At 36.1% G+C, this 24,324-nt stretch overlaps 1 protein-coding gene across 7 annotated transcripts in view; it reads right to left on the bottom strand.

The window, feature by feature from the left end:
- The window catches only part of chb (CLIP-associating protein), a 391,332-nt gene extending 370,718 nt beyond the window's left edge, over positions 1-20,614 (bottom strand). For all 7 annotated transcript variants that reach the window (XM_083142339.1, XM_083142344.1, XM_083142341.1 and 4 more), the window contains exons 1-2: positions 20,484-20,614; positions 16,541-16,799 (exon numbers count right to left, since the gene is read on the bottom strand). In XM_083142339.1, the coding sequence (XP_082998465.1) occupies positions 16,541-16,726 (186 nt within the window). In that variant the 5' untranslated portion in view covers positions 16,727-16,799; positions 20,484-20,614. The remainder of the gene's footprint in view (positions 1-16,540; positions 16,800-20,483) is intronic.
- Between the last annotated feature and the right edge of the window lie 3,710 nt (positions 20,615-24,324).

The raw sequence follows: 24,324 nt of genomic DNA, 5'->3' as shown, positions 1-24,324 counted from the left end.
TGGGATCCAACGAGAACATACCTTTCTCACAGCTAAATGATCATGTAATATTTTATATATGCTGGTGGAACTAATGCCTATGGTTGCCTCAATCTCACAGTATGTCACATGACGATCTTGCAGTATTAGGTTTTGCACAGCACCAATGTTTTCTTGAACAACAACTAATTTTGGACGACCTTCGCGAATCTCGTCGGTGAGCGAATGGCGGCCACGATTAAATTCGTTATACCAGCGTTTCACAGTGGCAAAGGATGAGGCTTCATCGCCAAATGTGGAAGTAAGTTGATCGATGCACTCTTGTCTTGATAATCCACGTCGAAAATCGTAAATAATCATCGCACGAAAATGTTCACGAGTTAATTCCATTTTATTGTTGTCATCGAACTTTTGGAGTTTCATTTATCCAAGCCCCTTGGATCTACAGATTATTCTTAAAAGGAGGCTGGGTTGATTGATTGTTTTTGTTCATTTTACTTTGCATTTCTGCCACTTTTGCTAATCGTAAATGTGATGAGTGATGAAAGTGGTAAAGGCACACTCACAAAGAACACCCATGCCCAGACCGGGATTCGAATCCAGGACTCCTGGAGTTGTATCGCGCTGTGAAAACCACTCTGCCATGGATGTCGGCTAAAGAGGCTGGAGAAACTCCAGGTGATAAGAAACTACAGGAACTTATTTGGAGTTCTATTCCAATCGTTTAGTATTGACATGCATTACAAAAGTAGACTGCAACATAAACCAGCACCGAGCAAGACTAGTGCAAATGTGGCAACAGCGCAAATGTCATCCGCCAAATATCCTGCTTTCAACTGTAGCCAACAGTGAATACACCGGAATCCCGTCATTGTTCTACACCTTATAAACAGGTACGTACTTTTATTGGGGCAGAGCCGATACCGATACATCGGTGAGTAACGGTTGATTTTCTTTTACCGATACCAAAGATTTTCAGTGGTTAGAAAAGCGGGCAAAGGCAACAGCTTGTCTCAACATTTGTCCTTTTTAAAAATTCGTTCACCCTTCCTTGTGACAGATTGGGAGACCAGCACAAGAAGTCCACAGATTTTCCTTCTAACGCTAGATAAAGCCCCCACCCTTCTGGGAAGCAGAGGACAAGATCAAAGGCATAGGTAAAGCTGAACCCAAACGTGACCATGAAGGCATGTAACTGCTTAGTTAACGCTGTGGGAAATAAATCATTCATTGCCAATTCTTGCTAAAAGCTCGTGGTGGTAAGATAGGCCAGGTCAGGTAGTTGCGGAGTTCTTGGGAAAGAGGGATGAAGAAGGTTACTGTGAAATTAACTTTGTTTTATCTACGTTCAAGCGGGAAGGGGATTCAACAATTTCTTCTTGTCCTCTTCCCTTCTGTGTCACTCTTTTGTGTGACATGCCGGTATCGGCCAATGAGGGTTATTTATTTCCGTCGATATTATTTTAGATTGGGAACATACATACGGCTTTCAATGACAGTACTAAGGAAGACTGAGTTTTTGTTTCAAGTCCACATTATGCAGAGATAGGCTAATAAGGACTGGACCTACATTTTAAAGTGGGGCCACTATGTGCTTCCACTGAGTATCGAACCCGGGATCTATTGATTACAAGGCGACGGCGTTACACCATCGGGGAAGCCCCTCTTAAAGATTTATGTACACCACTACTTATAATAATGTAGTACATAAAATATTTATCAGAAACTTTACTTTTCATCAAATGGACGTACCATCATTATTGTTCTTCTTCAATAAATATTCAATTTTTTTTACTTCTTTTGACATTAATTTCCTTGCCATGACCGTTGTTTTTACACAAATTTTAGCGGTCTTAATTACACGTAAGCTAGATGATGAATATTTGCTGTTTTATCTCTGATGATATAGCGTCATTTTACTATTTATGTAATAATATTTTTTTAGTCAAGAAACAAAGAACAAAATAGGTATTAACGTTGTATTAAATAGAAACACTTTTATTATTATATTTCTGAGACACTTGACTCGGACTGGCTCCCCATATATATTTCTAGATACGTACCTAGTGATGTGATGAGTTAGTATGAGTTGGTAACTAGACTTTGTTATTTTATACGGGAATTATACAAGCATCGGTAGGAATCGGAAAATGGTGGTATCGGCTCAGATCTAAGTTTTATGGTTGTGAAATCAATGTTTGTTTGCATTATGATAAACGAAATCCAAAGTAATTTATATGACAATCTACTCATCATGTATCTTTTAACTTAGAGGGTTAGGAGGAGCGAATGCAGCTGCAGGCTCATACAAATGACTGCCATCACAGAAAAAGAAAAATGCACCCGCTTCACTGCATAACGGTAATTAGCAGAGTTACAATTGCTGGTAACTATTTCTCTTCAAGAAGTGAAGCCATTTTTTTTCAACTGGCTCAGTGCCAAATGACTTTAACGGACTTTCCAGTCATTACAGGGAGATCTCGGCTGCATTTGTTTATTAGCTTTGAAATTTCTCCCATGTAAATGACAAAATCACATGCTAGTGTTAATTAACCTGCAACCTGTTTCCCCTCCTTCCAGAAGTATGGCTGGCAAGAATAAATATATCCAACCATTTAACAGTGAAGTTCTCATTGAATCTGGAACATAATGTTTTCTAATTTTCTTTTAAAAGTTCAATTGCATATCTTCTCCTGAAGGAATCAAACTGACAGTTATTTATTTATGTGACTAAAAGAAACATGTATTCAGATAATTGTTAGAAATACCACACCATAAACATCAACAGAACACAGCAGAGTAACACCTAGGAAGACAAAAATCTAGGGTCGACTTTTCCTAATTAAATCTTTCCAGAGAGAGAGCAAGATTTAACCAAGTAACTTCAGTATAAGTGTGTGAAAGTATCTTCTTAACCAGTATTAGATCCTGTAAATTGCAGCAATAGTGTCAGACTTAAAAGGGGAAGGGGCGGAGTACCAAATTGCAACTTTATACATAAAATGGAAATTTTTTTGAGACGCAATGGCTAATAAATAGTCCTTGCACTTACTAAGAGCTGCAGGTAGCATTGGGCTGATTGATAGCTTTGTGCAATAAATGTTTCTAAAAAATATTAAAATACAGCAAAATTCAGCTTTTGCTTATTTACAGTAGTGGAACTTCTCAATACAGGACTATGATGGGAGACATAAAAATGTCTGCTATTTGAAAAAAAAAAAAGCTTAGGATTATTTTATTGTGCAATAAAATATTCTTTCTTTGTTTTTAAGGGGGTTCTAAAGCCATGCTAAAGCATAGACCCAAATTTCTAAGGGTAACCGTACAACTAATATAGATTCGGTAAGGAAGAAATTTTCCGATATAAAAGATTGTTTTATTCACTAGAACATGTGAACCTTATAATTTTGTTACGATTAAAGGGATTTAAGTAAATAACAGAAAATATAAGGTCTCCGTCATGTTCAAACTGCTACGTACAGATGGCGCTGAAGTGGTAGTTTTGTTAATACCGGTGCATTTTCTTTCTTTTATGACTAGTATGGAAGATTTCGTGGTGAAACAAAGATCACATGTTCTTCCCGCAAGCATCTTAAATACTATGTGAAAAAATTAAAACATTTCGTACCATCAGAGAGTAGTGCCTATCATTAAAACTTTTGAAGTGGCGTTTCGTCGCAATATACTCCGTGGTGCAGATTTAGCATACACTGTTGCCAATATTTCATTCCGTGTTGTCTAACGATATGATCAATGCAAGTTCTTGAAAGAGTGAAAATCAAACCAAGCTACCAGAGGATATCGAATTCCGTACAGATACGAGAACAAGGGAACAAATATTCCACGGAGGATGTTAAAAATCTGAACAAGCTCGAAGGTAAGTCTTAATATTTAATTGCTTGTTGCTTAATATTATCCATCAAAGGCAAAATGTTTGAAATATAGGCAAAATGTATATTTTATTTACATGTTGAAGAAATATCTTCTGATGTAATATCGGTGAGAATATCGTTTGACACTGCATAACTTTTTTAACTTCCAAACAAAGTTGATAATTCTTTGTAAATGTAAAATCAGAATAGAATGTTATATTTTACGTTAGGCATAATCCTAATAACTACCGTTTTGAGATCATTACTATAGCATAAAATATACGTAGCTTAATATGGATTATATCTGATATCATTAAATCAATATTGCATAAAATGCTCTATTTTCATTCCTGTAAGTTAATTTCCAAACCTACGAAACTCGTGCTATTCACATGTACAACATCGGAATGTTTATTACAAATCAGTAGTTTGTTTAAATGTTTTATACTTTGTCCTTGTACATGGTTGAAACGAGTACTTGCTGGCCTATTTTCTACAAGAGTTTGTCTCCTTTTATTTTTGAAGCAGGTCGCAAATATTCATATGTATTAAGTAGGTCAGGCTAAGTTAGGTTTGATTCGTATAGATGTAATGTTAGATCCCTGAATGTTGCAAGTTTCGGACACAGTTCTGTTATCTTCCTTTACAGAAACACGTCAGAAAACCAGTTTTGTAAACTGTATGAAGCTCTTCTGTTTTCTTGTCCTTTTATAATTTAGGACGGCTCATAATGAGAGTGCATTTCGTCCAATACCTTGATGCTGTATATATTTAAAGTGTAAAAGTACACCCTAACAGTTATGAGACTAAAATCTTACCGTTTATCGAATACAAGTCTGTATGTTTACTGATAATTTCAAAATGAGTACCGGTATAGATAAATGTACCCATACTTGCAAGTACAAGGGCAATAATTTAATTGTGGATGACACAGAGCTTCATAGAAATCATTTGTCCTGATTATGCTACGTATATTTGGTTCAATATCAGATTGGATTTCAGTAGCCGTTTGTACTAAATAGTTTACTTCAAATACCAGTGAGTTTGAAGCTTGACTAGTTTTTCTCTCAGACCTATGACTGATTGATTTTGCATGGATGCCTATTATTAACATTCCATGCAGATAAAAGTTTCTTTAAGCTTTTTGCTTCTTGGCTGGTCTACTATATTTATTCAATAAAAATATAGTAGGAACTGAATTTGCATTTCATAATGTATTTCTGTTATTTTACCTCCAACTTCTGCTCCTTGGAACAATGATGATGAATAATGATTTGATAAAATGGATGATTGGAACAAAGATAATGATTAAATACATACATGAAACCATGATTCGAACCTGGAGGAACCTCACTCCATATAGCGTTGCAATCATCACTCTACTATGAAAATATTTCTAACAATTATTTTGTTGCCAATTTCTGTTTTAGGCTCATCATATTTAACATTCATTATAAAGTTAGATCATTGAAGTGAGCTCATATCGTGAACCAAACTGCCCTTTAATAACAGGACGATATCGTTAAGCATTATAGTGCAAATTGGATCCATTATTTTCAAATCCATTTACTCAACATCTGTAAGTTCCATTATTAACTCAACTTGTCTAAGGTTGTAACAATGTAATATCAATATTTTTTAAACATGTTTTGTAAGTTCATAGTCTCATATACGATGTTAAAACTATTTTTATTTGTTCCTTTTGCAGATGAGCATTTGAGAAACTAATCGAAGTGTCTTCTACCAATAGTAAAGAGCACTATTGAAATTCGTACAAAAGGACAATAGGTTTGACCGACAATGGCAGTTGGTGTATAAGCTTCTACGGAATATACTGTAAATCAACAAAGTGGACTGTGTGAACATTACATGGAAGAGTACATACATTTTTGCTTGCTAGCGTAAGACACTTGATTGAATGGTGATGATTTACTAGAAATCAAGAGTCCAAAATATGCACAAGAAATTATGTTTCAAGCCTTAATAATATCTGATAGCAAGTAGTCATCAATTGTATATTAGGAGAAACAGGAGGAAAAAAAAACAGTGCCAGGGGTGTGAGTTGTTTGTCTTGTCTGTCAAGCATTGGTACGCATTCATTGATATTCTTGCAAGTTTAAATTTTTAGAGGTATTTTCAAAAATCCTAAGGAAATAAATTTCTTCCTGAATTCGATGATGATTTGCAAAAAGCATATCTCTCAGACAGTGGCGGCAATTAGGGGGAGGGGCGGATGGCCCCCACTTTTACCCCAATACTATACAAAACTTCATCTACCAATGGAAATTAAAGTGTCCTTGCCCTCTCCCAGTTTTGGAACCCAATCGCCAACACTGCTCTCAGAGAACGCAATAATGTTTTGCAGGGTACGATAAAGAAAAATAATAAATATGCATTGAAACAACAACGTAAATATGATTTTATATATCCCGAAAATCTAGTTTTAGTATCCGTGTAAACAATTATTTTGTAAGCTATTGAACTTCTATTCTAATGATATTTATTACTGTATTGTATCTTCCCTCGAAATATGTTTTTTAAATCTTCTTTATACACAGAAAGGCTAATTGGGACTGGACCTACAGTTTAAAGTGAGATCCAAACCACTATATACAGTCACCTGCAATAAAAATGGGACACCTATATTCTGAAATACCTGCATCCCTGCAATGCGTTATGTGTGTTGCCTAACTCAACGGTAGTGACAGAACTTGCCATTACATCACTCATCGCCGTAGATTTAGACAACACACAAGACGCATTGCAGAGAAGGGAGACTTTCAGGATCTAGTTGTCCCATTTTTATTTGACGATCAATGTACACTCACCGTCTATCGAACCTGGGACTCCTGTATTACAAGTCGATTACGTTACCACTTTGCCAAGGGGAGACTCAACTTCCCTCGCAATTCATACTAATTAGTGTTGCCCACGGGACGAGACGGGACAGGCTTTTAAAAATTCGAGACGAGACGAGATTGACCATGTGTCATAAGACAAACGAATATTTTCGAGACGAGACAGCATTTCCACGAGGCTCCACGAGACGAGACAGGCCAAAGTCTCGTCTCGTGGGCAACACTAATACTAATATGTTGCTGAACTCGATGATATATCAGCAGTGTTTCAATAGTTACTCTTTAAAAGTAACTCCAAGTAAATCACTTGAGAAAGTAATTCGCATATAATTACTGTTATTACTGTTCTTTAGAAAGTACTTGACATAGTTATTATTACAGTTACTTTACTCTAAATTTGTTTCATCTCGTAAGACGTTGTTCGGATCATGAGTTGCAAGCACGATGTCCTATTCACCACCGATGACCACTAAATGCTAAGCATTAATTTTCATGAAATTATAACTTATTTCTTACATTTCATGTACAAACATTGAGGCAATAAAATTCACAGTAATCTTCTGTTACAAAGCAATGACGATTAACATTTCATTTCATTTTGTTGAGCAAACCAAATATTTTTTAGAATTTTTGTTGAACTATAAAATTACTGTCCATGAGGATTGTTGGAGATTATGTATGTAGTCTTATATGGTAAGTGTTGTAATAAAAATATACTTGGGATACATCCTGGCTCTTGACGAAAAATATACAAAATTGTCCTCATGGTCTCGAGATTTTACAAATCATCAATTGATTGATTGATTGATTTGCTTTATTTTACTTCGCTTTTTGTGTCACTTTTGGCTAGTTTACGATGATAGAGATGAGTGGATATGATGAAATTGATGAATGGACACTCACGAACATCCATGCCCAGGCCAGGATTCGAAACCGGGACCCCTGGCGTCGTTGCGCGATGTGCTAACCACTCCGCCACGGGGGCCGGCTTTAATAATCGTCAATTTACCCATTCTTTGAGAAGAACATTTGGTTCAATTTAATATTTCTTTCCATGCAGTAAAGTAATTATACAACTTACTAGTTAGGTGGAAAAATAACTGAGTTACAATTACTAATTTCATAACGTAAGTAGTTTACAGTTACTGTTACTTGAAAATGTTACTGATACTTCCAAAGATTCTACATCAGCTGCAGAACTGAAAACCAGAATAGACCAAATCCGTAAAGAACTATGAAACAGGACATTGTGTGGTGACATGTCATGCAAATAAATTAGATGCGCTACAAAACTGTATTTAATATTACACTATTATAAAAATAACAAATATGTCTTCTATTGTGTATCCAGGATTCTTCTGACATTTTTCTTTCAAAATCGCGATATCAAAACTCAGTAAAAATAAGGGTGCAGAATTAGCCTACATGTTTATTCACTTGAAGGATAAAAGATTGAGGATCGTTAGAGAGCGCTAATATTTATAAATATTTACAAGATGTTCACTGAAATTCTGCAAATTTATGAAGAAAATCTACTAACGTCACCGATAAAAGATATAAATATGTTCAAGTACTGTCATATAAAGTGAATTTTACAGTCAATGCAGCATTCGCTTCAAACTTAATTGCAACATGTTTTCAATTATTTCAATTACTCTTCTTATTTTATGCATTTCGTGTTTGAATTAACTACAGCTATCTTTGTATGTTCTCTTCTGCTTTCGAAATATTAAACGAAATACGTAATACAATACAAGGGATTTTATATTACTATTACGACTATTACTATCTTGCATTGCTGATAAATTGTTGTATTTTTTTTTCAATAAGAACATACAACTAAAATCTCATGATAAACAATTACGTTGCTCCACATCTACTTAAATTTTTCAATAAAATCTGCTAACCAACGTGACGTCATATCCCATCAAGGAGTACCCTAATCGACCAACCTGTATGTATCTACCTTGATTATGCGGAGATCTGGCAACATGGCCCTCGGTTGCCATGGCAAACTGTGCTGACATCTGTTAGCGAAAAATTACCACAAAATTGCCTTTAGTACGGCCTTAAATATTTATAAATGAAATGTACACACATCACATGATACAGCTAAGAACTTTAACTTTATGAAGATTTTGTATTTCTTCCACGTTTAATGTAAATTGTAGATATGTATTTAGTTTGGTTTAAGTTCATGTTTTAAGTCCACTTTGTGCACAGTAAGGCTAATCGGGAATGGAACTACAGTTTAAAATGGAATCCGAACCATTATGTGCCTCCACCGGGTATCGAACCCAGGAACCCTTGATTACAAGGCGACGACGCTACCACAGCGCCATCGTGGAGGCCCTGTAGATATGTATTTCAAATGTAACTACAATTTTACATGTTCTCTTATTTAACTACTTTTGGATAGATCCAAATGATTTGAAATAAGCAATTTTTTCAACGCACATGAAAAAACATTTATAATTTCAATGCTTAATTTTCAAGTCGAGCATGTTGGAAAAAGCGAGTTTTACTAGTACAGTTTCCATATTCAGTCCACAATTTAAGGAGGATTTAAAAACATGTCTCCTAAAGTGTCACAATTTTGCAATCTGTCAAGTCATGTCTCAAACACTAACTTTCTCTTATTTCAATTTCTGTTTCTATTTAAAGTTATTCATTTGCACTTCGGCATCACTGTAAATACATGTGCCAAAACTTCAGAAGATACAACACAGTATACACTTTTTAAAATCTAGGTAGTCTTGAAGTGTGATAAATACATAGGTCCCATGCTGCCCCCAAATAATATTCACTAATTCACACCATTAAAGAGTTCCTTCCCAACAACACTGTTACTTTCAAATACAACAAATTGTCATTGGTATGAAATGGTTAAGAATCTGGCGCAAAGTGTAATTTCTAACGTTTTCACCATTACTTGACATTATAAATTAACTTCTAATCTGCATGGGAATAAAGTTTTACAGAAACCAATCCTAATACAGTAAAATAGCGGACACCTCTAAATTATGGACATTTTCCAATTCCACGACAGAACTACATGGGGTTTAATGGCAATAATACTTCTCAATAACGATCGCAGACACTGAAAACTACCTCCCAACGCAAATAAAACTTCTTAATAATGGACAGCCTGAAAGAAAACTGTCGCAATTCCTGGAATTCGACAAAAATGGCCAGTATTTCGAACTAGCGTGTATTGTTTCATGTTGTAACGAACGTATGTCTTTTTAGAAGTGCAGACAGTATTAATTGTGGCTATCTTGAGAAGTGTGTGTCACTTCTGCTACGATGTCGCAGAAACGCAAATGACTGACTTTAAAGAAAAAAGTTGAAGTCATCAACATTATGTTCGTAAAGTACATACTGTAATATGCTTATCCTAATGTTGTTTTTAGCTTACAGAGATGTTGCAGAAAAGCAGTATATGGTTTTATGTACTACTATTTATCATGTCATGATGATGCTACTGGCAGTAATTTCATGTTTTGTTAGATTTAATGCTGCCAGATTTCCATTTCGTATGGTGCCCACACAAATACATAATGTAGAAAAAACTGAGAATGCTGTGGGATACAATAAATAGGACAAACACTGATCACATACAGATTGTGATGCATTTACAAATATCCTTTTCACCCCTGCATATTTTTAAGATATGTTGTTTTACTTCTACATGTAATTGGCTCTCTTTGGTTAGAATTGTTAAGTTTCATACTGATAGAAATTTTAATGTTTCTGCTAGGTTAGGAAGGTTAGACTAAGGCTGTCAAATTGCTGTTGTTTTCTTTTAACTTAAGCAAACATTTGAGTCTAAATATCTCAAGACACTTAGGCCTTTTTGTGGTTCCTGCATCTTGAAATGATTTTTATGTTTGTTAAACACTGACAATCTGTTGATTAAATGAAAAAAGTTTAAATCTTCAAGGGTGTAAAACTGGTCACTGGCTCCATTTATTCCTTGCCATAGGTAATGTAATCTATGGATTTGGTCCTGACCACTCACTCGACCTTCGTGAAAGGAGCTTGAGAGTAGCTGACAGAATACTTGGGAACAGTGGCGGCTGGCAGCTAGTATGATGGGTAGTGCCAACGTGATCAAGAAATCGAAAAATTTTTGCTAGCATATGTCATAGAAATCTAATGAAAGAGGTAATTTTAATGGAACTTTGATTACTAAAATTGCAGACAAAAATTCAGAGTTCCTAAGATTGGTTTATTTTACTTCGCATTTGTACTACTTTTGGCTAATCGGGAAGATAAGGATGAGTGAACACTCACAAAGAACACCGATGCCTAGGCCGAGATTCGAACTCGCAATCCCTGGCATCGAAGCATGCTGTGCGGAGGTCGGCCAGAGTTTCTAAGAAATAAATGCGACTATTAAAATTTCGACGCCTGTCACCATTACCATTTTCTTTTTTTTTTTATATTTTTAAATAGAATTTATGTTTAAATCTGGCGTGTGACAGCCAAGTTGTTTAACTTTTAATTTAATATCGTATAGTTCCTTGGAAAACTGTGTATGTAATAGTGCTCTAATCTGACTCATCTTTACTAACTACCCTTCCTTTCACACACCATCCGACACTTTCATTTCACTAAAAAGAAAAACACGGTATTCTCGCCTTGCTTTGTTTATAATTTGCAACCCCAGCACGGCAGACGGTACATCAACGATCGGTGTTACTAACAACTGAAATATGATCATCGGCTAAATGAACTGTAGATCTACAATTTTTAGAATTCAATGCAAGAAATTGAATTATATCTCCAAGTGAAATTCTTATACTGATAGATTTTCTGTGTTTTTTTTAAGAATATTAAAGTAAAAAATCCCCTGGTGATGCGAATTCCCTTTGATATTTAGGTAATTCTTTTGTACTTACAGTATAAATATCTTCAATGTTGTCAACGTCAGTTGCAACGCATGAGTGTGTGTGTGCGTGAGAGCAAGGGATATATCTTTTCTTAAGGAAGAAATTGATAACAAAAAAGCCTGGATGGCTCTTTAGACGCATCTATGTAAATGGTTATATAAATTTGGGAAAGATATTATGTTCGTTCTTGCCAAGTATGCAGGAAAGTATCTTTCTCGCAAATTACTTCTCCAACGAGTATTACAAATCAGTCAGGATTAGTCACTTCTTTGCAACTATGTCAACACAATGTGAAAGCTCTCATGTCGTGCCACGACGTGAGCTGGCACGGCTGACTGTCTTATGGCTGCCACTGGGCTACAACCCCACCTCCTCGCTCGTTAACTGCAGAGACTTTTTTATGCCTCCGCGCATGCCTCTGCACTTAGGCCAGATTATGCTGGCCCAGAGTAAGTGAGAGAACAGCTGGGGATGCGGCGAAGGAATTGAGGCGGCCGTAAGCTGGAACGCTTACGAGATTCGAATCTCTTTGTTCATAAATGTATTAATTTAACTATATTTTGGCAAAGCAAGTGCTCTTTCTTTTTCTGATAGTAGAGCCATGGCAGGTAATGATTAGTGACTTTGTATCTATGGAACGCATTCAATGGCTTGAACTAGGGTTATCACAAGTACTCATACTCCAATTTGGTAATATTTTCACGCTTAAGTTATTGTAACGTCCCACACCGTGATCATGTGGTGAAAGGCATAAGATTTGGGCTACGGTACGATGTGCGCAGGTTCGAGTCTCCTGGGGGAAGCATAACTTTTCTCCTGAGATTTGACCTGTGTATGGGGCCAGTGGCCACCCACCATCATGAGGAAATTGGGGAGCTACGAATGAATAGTGCAAACAGGTCATGGAAACCCACAACAACGACTGGGAGTTTGTTGTGATGACGACCCCCTGTAACTGGTTGGATTATCAAGGGCTTTTGCAGCACAGGTTAAGTTAAATTTTTGTAATATGAACAATTTAATCAGACTGTCAGTATGATACCAAATGAATAATCAAGTGATATAATGCATTTATATACCTCATGGTCTTGCACTGTGGCTGTACAGTCTAAGGAGTCATACTTTGAGCTCTGGCTATGGGATGAGCACAGGTTCGAGTCTCCTGGGAGAAGTGTAACAATTTTTCTCTTGAGATTTTAGCCTGTGTATGGCACCGATGACAAACACACCATTCTGAGGAAATTGGGGAGCTATGAATGGGTAATGTAACCCGGTCATGAAAATGACTGGGGGGTTCATTGTGCTGACACCACACATCAGCCCGTAACTGGTTACATAATCTCCCACGTTGGGTGAGTGAGTCAGTAGGGTCAGCTGGGTGAGAGGCTGGCAGTCGGTAGGTAGGCCTGGGGCTTCAATGGGCTGTTGGCCATGGGTTATATACCTCATGACATAATTTACAGCCGCAGCACTGAGTCATTGTACTACTGCATAAAATGTTGTGTGTAGTTCATTGCTTATTTCTCTTTGAAGTAATTTTACGTTAATTCCAACATATTTCACTGCTTAGTTATGATGTGTCAGATGAGGGCAAATAAACATCCATTCCTTACAAGAATAGGAACCCAGAAGTTTTGTAGCTATGCTGAGAATAATGCAAAAAATGTGAAAAATACAATCTATTTGCTAAGATAAATATAGCCTAAGTTCAAAGTAGGCAGCCTTATCAATCCTAAAGATTTGTCATAAAATCCTCCTAAAACAATACACTGGGCATTTTAAAGTGACAACTGACATCAGAAATCTTAGTTTTACCATGCACAGGGTTTAAATGGATGGGAAGAGATACTAGTATGCCTCTTACTGGCTATGACAAGCTAGCAGAAAATGTTATTTTTACATAATTTTATTCTGAATTTAAGAAATAAGAGAAATAGACATTATATGTCATTAAATTTTGTGCATATCTGCCATCTTTATTAATCTACTGAATACCGAATTTCACCACATAATCTTCTCATCAGCACATCAGATAACAAAACTAATGAGAGAAGCACGGAATCTTTGGACACAGAAGAATTTTAGTCCAAGTGTGATATTTCGACTATAATGCACAAATCAATAACTGATGTAAAGTTAAAAGTAAAGTGCTCCCCTGTGCTTTGCACCATGCCATGAAGGCATATAGGGGGTGTGGAGTTAGAACCCCACACTTTATCAAGGCCGAATATTGGGGTGATGCGATCAGCACCACACCACGGGCTGCTTTTAAGCTCCAGTTTCCTCCAGATACACACTTTATACGTTGCTGGGTGGGTGCCGGAGCTGCTTGATCAGGTGGAAAAACTCCCTGTTCTTTCCTGCCAGGGATCAAACCCAGATCTCTCGCATGATAGTCACACGTCCTAATGAATGAGCTACCGTAGCTTTTTCCTGGCAGGAAAAAAATTTGCTAAAATGACACGAAATAATAGTGTACATCAATTTGCACTACATTCAATTTTAATGTATATTTGCAGGTATTCTGGACATGATTTTTAAGTACTGGTAATACCAGCACAATTTTAAAAAAACTTCACATAGTGGTCACGCTACTTTATTTGCAGAAAAATTTGGCACAGTAAAATACGGTATATGGTAATTTAATACAAAGCCCCTGTGGCTCCCACATTAATCTGAAGTGAATAGAAAAATGGCAAAATGTACAACTATTACGTACCTACAATGGTGCTAAGTATAGTTAAAAAATAATTAATATGTATTACACCACAGCAAAAAAAGTACTATGTATTCATAAGTAAGCTATTGGTGCAAGCAATGACTAAGTAATCTGGTTACTTGAATTTATGTACGACAAAAGACAACTCAACTATCATTATTTTTTTATCTATCATTTTTGTTATCTCAATGTATTTTTTTGTCCACCTCTGATGGACTCTATTTAGCGCACAGCATAAAAAATGATTTGCGACAGTAGTACACCATTATCTACATGCAGTAGTATCCACAAAAAAAAATATTGGCACCTATCATGCTTTTTTTTATTATTATGCAATTCACTTATTATCTTTCCAAAATAGCTACTGAACTAAAAAAAAAAATTCACAGATGGTAAGATGAGTACTACATTTTACAATTTTTTTTACCCACAGCACTGTGTTATTGGGCTCTCCAAATTGGATTGATTTCTAAAATTTAAATTTTCCCATTTCCCTGTGGATATCTCTGGCTGTTTGTCCTTTGCACCATAAAAAACAAATAACACTGCACTGCTCATATGGCATGGACTTCCTGAGAACTCCGGCCATCTTTGCCAACTGATAACAGTGCCGTGTCATGTAAGAAATCGGAAGTTACAATAGGGCCATTCCAAGAGAAGCCTACTGCATCGCTCGTATATCTCGCTTTTGTAATAACACTTATAACAAGCTAGAAAAAAAATAGGTGCAAAGACTTTTTGATTTGCCCTCGTACTTTAAAAGTCCTGCAGTGCAGTCAAAGGTGTCAGGCTTTGGGCTTGGACTGCGGGATGCACACTGGTTCGAGTCCCCCTGGGGTGTAGCGTGACAACATTTCTCCTGAGATTTCAGCCAGTGTATGGGATTAGTGACCCATCATCGTAACGAAATTGAGGAGCTATGAATGAGTAGTGTAATCTGGTCATGGACAACCTACAAAAATGATGGGGGTTCCTTGTGCTGATCACACGTCACCCTGTAACTGGTTGAATGATCGCCTACCTCTGCTGAGGAATGTGGGAGTAGGCCAGCAGTCGGTAGGTAGGCCCTGGCGTTTACAAGCTCGTTATTCACCATGTGTTATTGTTATTATACAGGGACCAGCAGAAAAAGCTGACGGTTTTGAAATGTGTAGGCTATATAAATAAAACAATTAATGTAATGCAAAGGTTTATTAATCATAATTGCCATATTCAGTGCTTACATTAATTTTTCTTTATTTTGAAAATTGTGTCCGATAAATGGTGACCTCCTTACACATTCATGTAGCCTTGCCTTTAAGTTGGACATCGCCCTCATGAGCATTTCATTCGGAATTGCCGCTATTTCGTTGGGAATAGCTAACTTGAGATCATTAATTGTTGTTCAAATGGTTCAAAAATGGTGTTTACCTTTGACACAACTGGATTGTTGAGAGGTCTTTCAAGGGCAGAGTGGGCAGTGCTCATTGGCTTCGTCGCTCAATGCCATTTCAGTTAAGATGGAGCAGTGGACTAGGTGACACGGTGCTTTTGTGTTAAGAAGTCTATTTTAAAAATAGTGAGTCTATTGTCTAAACCACCATGTCGATGTCACTGTCGTGTATCGAGTAGGAATACGATACTGCTTTGGGTCAGAACTCTTCGAGAGACGGGGTCAAGTCTGAAAAAGAAACCCACAGGCCGTCCGTGTACTGTTTGTACACCAGAAAATGTGGATGCTTTCCGTCGGTCAGTTATCAGGAGCCCATGTCCCCTGCCGCTGCTTTGGGCATGTCAGACCGTAGGGTTAGAAGGATGCTGCACTTGGATCTGCATTTCCCAAACAAAATGGTAACAGTGCAAGAGTTGAGTGAATGTGACTTCCAAACCCGAAGGGAGTGTGCACAGTCCATTTTGAACATCCTGAATGATGACACAATCCTAATGTCAGTCATTTATCGGACACAACTTTCAAAACAATGAAAAATTAATGTAAGCACTGAAAATAGCAATTATTTTTGCAGCAATTTTGATTATTAAACCTTGCATTACATTAATTGTTTTATTTATATACACATTTCAAAACCGTAAGCTTTTTATGCCGGTCCCTGTATTTGAAAAATAAAACAAAAACAAACAAAAATGTAGAAAAATGCATACACAATATACCACAGTTGGTTCTTTCAAGAACCTACAGAAATTAAAAATTAAACAATATGTACTATATTTGTCACCTACCTTAGAGTTGCTGCTCTGAATCCATGGAACCAGTCCATCAATAAACTGCCCAATGTCTGAGCATTCTATAGAGTTTTCGGGGTTGCTCAGGAAATTAATAATGTCATTTCCTATACTGAGTTTCTTCTTTGGGTCTGTTGTAGACAGAAGCTGAAGGAAGATATCCATATTACCACCTCCAGACATGGTGAAAGGTAGAGGGATATTCACAAAACACAATAACACTCACACTTTGGTAGGCAATTAGCCACACTCACACCTGGAAAGAAAATAAAAATAACATTTTAATAGAGGTAACTGGGTTTTAATCATTCAAAAGAGATTCAATAAATATGATCACAGATTTTTGTAACTATTTCTAAATTTCTTTGCAATATGTGAACATCACTGAAAATGTTTCTATGGAGAAAAGAAAGAGTTCACATGCATTTTGGAAAAATTAATTCCCCAACTTCCAAGTTTTCCAGGAAATTATAAAACAAACTTCGACCATTCATTGGGATTTACACATTCTAATAAAGTTTTAACCAATAAACTGCATTTGCTATTCAAGATAATACACTTTATTCAACATTGTTCAAAATATATAAACAAACCTAAATTGCAAAACCATTTCTATAGAGAATATCTCCCATTAAGAAGTTGGTTCAAGAAAAAGTCTAAAAACTATCATTCCTAAAGTCTCAAGAACAAAAAAAAAAAACATGATTCTCCTGGACTTTTGTGGTTTCTTGGATAAATGTCGTTTTCACTCACAGGTTGATTTCCATGACTTTACCATGATTTCCAGGCAGGTGAGAATCTTAAAAATGTACAATGTGATCCATTGAAGTGTAGACTGCCATGTTAATGTTTGCCTCATCAGCAAGCGAGGCACTCGCGGCTGTTTGTCGGCATCATAATGTCTCAATGAAGCAAATACACAACAGTTTCCATAATTATTTTAAAAAATGATTTACTAACCAGATTTATAAAAGGTGTTCAAACTAGCCACCTTCGATGCACACACTTTATTTATGATTCATACATGTTAACGCAATCGGCACCTGAAGTTTAATGATGTTTTGAAACAAGATTGATACAGTTGCACATCCAAATAAATCTGTAATGCAATTAATTATTATCCTAATTTTTCATCCTTCCAATATCAAATGTTACCTTGCCAATGTTTTCAGCAAGTAAGTAGAGAAAGAAGATAGGCTCTTCTGGCTTAACTCGTTGGCCTTTGCAAGGGTTCCTCTCCCACAAATAATTGTGAGCAACTATCGTCCATTATACTGTGTTGCAACTATGTTCCATTCGAGACTATATAATAAGTCGAGGTCAATCTACACATGACTGCAAATTGAGTGATTTTTCTTAGAAAAGGGAAAGCTCAGTGGTACAAGGCTGTCCCATGAAGAGAAAAACAGCCGGTGCTATTGTAGAGTTTTCAAATCTACGAGGCAGCAGGAGAGTGAATGGTGCAATATGCATCATATACAAATATGGCACATGTTTATCACACATTACATGTCCATGCTCCTCCTCTACTCTCGAAAACCATGCTCCCTGTTAAGCCACGAAATAATACTGTGGAACAGTTGCACTGGTAACAAATTGCATACATTATGTAGACAAAATCAGGTAAAAGTAACTGGGAGGGGTGATAGTGCTTCTACTGTATGATGTGCACACCCATAGGCTCACCACCACTGGCCCTCACAAGGAGTGGTTCAGGAAACTATGGTGATCGATTCACTGACCTGGTTGGTAAAGCCACGTAGCCTCTGAAACACCCTTTAGTGCTAACTATCTGTTTTGAATGACCTTACGAAGACTGTGCTAAAATCAATGCATTGCTTATCATCGAAGTGAATGTTATATGGAATGTCAATTGGGCACACATTGCATACATGGACGTCCGGAAGGAAGAGGGGCTATGACCCCCCCTGGAAAATTAAAATTACCTTAAAATTATATATTTCACACATAATTTCATTTCAGGCACATTAATTATTATAAATTTGTTGAAAAAACATAATAATTTCAGACTGAAATAGTCTTTTTGAGGGGGGCATCAATATTTTGGGGGAAAATATGCATCCTTTGCCCCCCTGGAAAAAATTACCTTGCTTGCCCCTCCTTGGAAAAAATCCTGCGGATGTCCATGATTGCATATTACATACCTTAAGCTTAAGGGATTGGCTTGGTAGCCAAGCATGTTAAGTGGTTACTGTTAACTCCTCTTCTGGAAGGTGCCATATAACATCCAATCCTCCAGAATAAATAGTCAATAAATGTTATATAGGATGTTCAAAATCAGCAAAATGTCAAAGACAGGTTAGGCACCAGAACAGAACATAAACGACCTGTACACATTAGGTCTCCATGATAATCTTGGTTTAGGAATGAAAATGCCGAGGAACAGTAGTGCATGGAAATCATTTTAGAAAAAGTAAAGCTGTCCTATGAAAATTGCAACATGAAAAGAGGCATACGGGGTGGAATGGAGGTTGGGCCTTACACATTCACGATCTCAATCATTTGTGGAGATTGTGAGATCAGCACCATGTTCTCTACACCCCCAGTCCAATATTGCTGCTGGGTATCCAATTGCATTATTTCTTCAACCTTGTCAGTAAGTGGAGATGTCCTAGTGGACCATCCCGAGCATATTTACTTTCTGTATAAAAAAAGGAAAATGTCACCTACACCCCACTCTCTTAATTTTATTAAGGTCAAGTTTCAGAGTGCTAATGAAAAACGAAAATTGATCCTACACATCCACTATTCAAGAAATAAGTGAAACAATTGCCAACAATAATGTTTAAAAGACTTTTTTTCGTCAAGGTTTATATTTCAAGTCTAATTTACGCTTGGACAGGCTAATCGGAACTGAACGTACAGTTTAAAGTGTGTTACCAACAACTGTGTAATCTGCTTCCACCAAGGATCGAACCCTGGACTTCCTTGAAATATATATATTGAACCCCTTGGATCCCTGACAATTTATTATTTTGCAGCTCTTTTCACAATATCAATGTTATGTGCTAATTTCTCTCAATTTAGTAAAAAAAATCCTTTAAAACAAATCACGTTTTACGTTTGCTACGACTTAGCAGCACAGCTTCGTTTACCTCGGGCTGCTGCCGCCCGCGTGAGGAGAAAGTTCCAGTTGTAGAGGATATTGTAACTCTACACAGGTTACCTTGACTGGGGAGTTTGATTCGCAATAGCAAGTGGTTCGAACTTTCGAATTAAACATCATAATTAAAACGGTTCAACATGTCAAAAGCAATATTCACCCATGTTACTGCAAAAACTTCATTATGTGTAAACAAACTACTCGCGTAAAGAACATAATGCACATCTGCTACAATAGTACATGTTCTCTAAAATTAGAATTCTAAATAATATGTACCACTGTGAAATAAACAAGAAGCTTCAGAACGTAAAAAAGGGAGACTATTCCGACGAAATGTTGCATGCACCTGGTGTTTACACATAGATATGCAGCTGGTGTCTGCAATTCGGGTACAGGATAAGTTTCAGCCCTCTATTTCTAGTAAATGAATTATAAATAATCACAACAAAATTCATAAGATATTTCAAATTTCAATTAATCTCTGTATTTGCACCAGTTATTACCTACAAACACTCCAACTTTGATGGGATCATACATAACCTCATGTATTTTTAATATAAAACCAGTAAGAACCGTATAGAAGCTGCTGTAAGATTGTTGCCTATATATGTTCATAATTTATAAACATAAACCAGCACACAATTAGGCTGCGTTTGCTTCCATATTCAAGTACATTTAAATATATCGCATTGGCAAACTTACAGCAAGGTTAAATGGAAAGAGGCTGTATGCAGAGGTCAGCTTACTATATCACTTTCTCATTTTAAAATGTTTCAAATGAATTATTATTCAAGTGAACGACATAGCATTGCTTACCTTAAATAATCACACAATTTCCATGCTCCTGTAATTTCAAGACACACACTTTTCGAAAACAACACTTGCGAACGAACAGCTATCACCTTTGCGGGTTCTCCGCCATGTTACACTACTCTGCCGTTAGGGGGACAGGAAACCGACAACTCAGTACAAATCTGCACATTTATCATTAATAAGCAATTCTACCTAATATGATTTTTGTCCATTATAAAAATAAGAATAAACACAAGAAAAAAACGGACGGTACTGCATCAGACAAACTGCATACGTGATGTGGACTAAAAAATACGGTGATCATGGGTGGAGTTACAACGACGCGCCACGCCAACAACAATGATCCGTCTTCTCAAGCGCATATACACCCATGCAGAGTCGAAGATATATGGTACAAGCATAGAATACAAGCAATGCAAGCACAAGTCACATAGCAAAGTGTGAAATTCGGTTGGAAACCGTCCACAACACTTCTACAAAAAGCTCTGCTTTCTGAGTTTGCGTGATTCCCAGAAAATAGCCGCGCTCAACCGAAAGCAGAAGGATACATTGCCAGCAAAGACTAATAACGAATATTTGTCTTCATGAACACGTAAACAATATCGCGAATATAATAATAATAATAATTCTTAGTTATAAAATAACTAAAAGAAGTTATTATCACTGTTCTAAATTCCATATATTTCATTTTATATTACAAATTATTTTAGATTTCGCGAATTGTAAAATCAGTAAAAAAAATCTGCACCCCTGTGAAGAGTTTTTTCTATGGAGGGAGGGAAGATTCGACGGACCTTGGTCTACATCCTGCGTCCTGCCAAGACCATCTTGAGTTTCAGGCCACAGCGCTCAGTCAAGACGTCATCATCTGGAGGCGATCGTCTTAACACTGTCAACCCCTTGTCGTAATTTTACCGTAGATAATTAAGGTATATTTTTTTCTTTTATGAAGTTAAATTTTGACATTTACCCTCCCGACGAATATAGAAGAAAATGTATAATATTGAATATTTACACCAAAATTTTCATTCAGGCCACCACAAAAATTCCTACCATAGCACAAAGAAAGAGTTGATAACCGTTAGAAACTTCCTGGCGGAAAAATTTAAACATTGTATATCTTTGAAAAATATTATCGGGAATATTTGTCAGCTACAGTAAAACTCGTAACCGCTTTTGTATGAACTTTTGTATGTAAAATCAATTGATTAAATAAAAAAAACATGTTAGGTTGACCGTAAACTTTCCAATTTACCTAATTAATTAATTGTCTTTAACTTTACCCAAAATTAATCAACCAGATAATGCAGATATTCTGCTTAGCTATACAATCTCAATACAAAAGCTTAATTTATATGTCCTGGCAGCAAAATTTAAACAAGTTGGTACAAGGGCAATGTTACATTTCTGTGAATAAAGACTAAACCTAAATCATTTGTCATATTGTAATTTCGATCCTATTGACTATATTGAACGAAATATAATATACAAATTGAATCTTTTCATTGTCCTTAGTAAGATCTGTGACAATAACTTGTCACTAAAACTTACAAGTTTCATTGAAAAAAGCAGATTAATATTTCGATCTTAGCGTTCACTTGGGATATAAACATTTTGAATATTTCCTTACACTGTTTTTACATTCTGTTAATAGCATCGTGAAGAATGTTAAAAAAATTATGAAACAATTTCACTGATAAACATTATCACTGATTTAATAATCGAAGTTACGAACATTGAAGCTTCACATAGACAAAAAATAAAAAGCAGTTCATATGAAACAGTTTTATAAAATTTAATCCATTTGTAGTTCATATTAACATAGCTAGGTAACAAAATGCTTTCTGTGTGAGTTGTATTTGAGACATAAGTAATATCTATGGTAATATATTCTTGGATAGTTTTTCACACGAATATTTCATCGAAGTTCTTGTAAAACATCGCACCCTTGTATTTGAATGTACAACATAACATATCTTCCGATAACCATAAAGCGGGATAAAATAAGAATGTAAATGTACACTTAACTTTACCCCGTTGTATAGCTTTCTTTCATTAAGCACATTTTGAAACTGAAAATTTTATCGAATGCTTGCATAAAATTTTGACTAACAAATTGCTTTAGTAGACACGAACGTAATATTTTAAACGTTGGCTAAATCTTGAAACAAATTAATTTGCAATCATAAACAATAATCTTAACGTTAACCAACGTTTTTAATTCAGGGTAAATTATTTGATATTTCTAAAAAAAAATGTTGACAAGAGATAAAACATGACCACATTTAAGAGTATATTATATGCCTATTCCGTACATATGAAATCTTTACATCATGAACTATTTGTTATTTATTTATTTATGAGTATAAAACCTTTGTTACTTAACTTGTATCTTTTCGTAGGGACCGAATCAAATGGAATTGCCCTAAACATTTCTCATTTTCAGCAACATCTTGAAGAAATGTGAACGTTACTCTTACCTTTTTCATCATAATTGCCTCTGTAATTGAGCACACAACACTTATACACCATACCTCTTGCACATTTAAGCATATTTACACGTCATGTAAACTCGATTACAGTTCCTAAATTAGCATTACATTACAATTCCATATTCACTAGAAAGGTCCAACATTGATTCCGAAGAAGCAAATCAGACATGGCGGCTATCTCGCCTCCAGTTGATGACGCTTAGTCACGTGACCGGAGCAAGCCATGAGGCTTTCAGATTGAGAAGGTAATGGTCCAGCTTAAATTTAGTCAGAAGTGTTGACCGCTACCAGTGTTTGCAACTGCCAAATTATTTACACAGTAATTCAAGTGAGCTGTTTCACAAATTTTACAACTACATTCAATAAATTGGCGGCTTTTGAATAGAAATTGGGGTGAAAATAAAGCTTTTTGAAAAGTAACTCTACTGATATTTGTACACAGCACAGAAGTAAATCGTATACATTGTGCACATTACGAACACAAGAACATGTTTTAAGTTTTATTGGTGGTTCGTCTACTTTATGCACAATAAGGCTAATCGGGACTGTACCTACAGTTTAAAGTGGGATCCGAACCACTATGTGCCTCCACCGGGTATCGAACCCGGGAACCCTTGATTACAAAGCGCAACCACTGCGCCGTCGGGGAGGCTCTGTTTTAAGTTTTATTATTGTGATACAAGTGATGTTCCCATGGATTTTTTTAGTAGTCCGTCCTCATTTTATCATATTTTCCTGCTTTTGACGTTCTTTTTCTTAGGAATACTGGGCCGAAGGGGGATTATGTCTCCCACCAACCTCCTGGGCACACCACTGTATGACACGTTATTACTTACATATTATGTATACATGGGCGTCGGGAGGGGGTTCGAACGAGTCGGTGGACCCCCCTGGAAATTGACATTGTTTATTTAAAGATACAAGAAAGTCGAAAGTTTGTTACTCTTATTGTTATGAACAGAAATAAAGTTCATTTAGTTAGTATTCGAAGATAATAATCAAAGTTAAAATGCATTGGATGGAAAACATTGAATGAAAAATACACGAACAAGGTTATATTCTACCATTTCATACAAAGAACAGTTGGTTCTACAGTTTTCAAAACTCTAAGAATTACAGTTGTAGGTGAGAGGTCACACAACAAACTTTATGAAAACATAATTCCCCTAACATTTAAAGCCCTTTCTTGAACGAGACGCGCAAAAGTTAATATCAAAATGCATATCAGATACTAACTGCAAATAGTTGTCCTGCAGTTCACTCGTTTGGTGGATCGAGCGTCCCCATTTATATAATAATAATATTAATTATTATTATTATTACGAATAAAATTTACTTTTGTTAGTTTATAA

The sequence above is a fragment of the Lepisma saccharinum genome, chromosome 21 (assembly GCF_977018435.1).
Source record: "Lepisma saccharinum chromosome 21, izLepSacc3.1, whole genome shotgun sequence".
Lineage (NCBI taxonomy): Eukaryota > Metazoa > Arthropoda > Insecta > Zygentoma > Lepismatidae > Lepisma > Lepisma saccharinum.
This window is presented reverse-complemented; position numbering and strand designations above follow the sequence as displayed.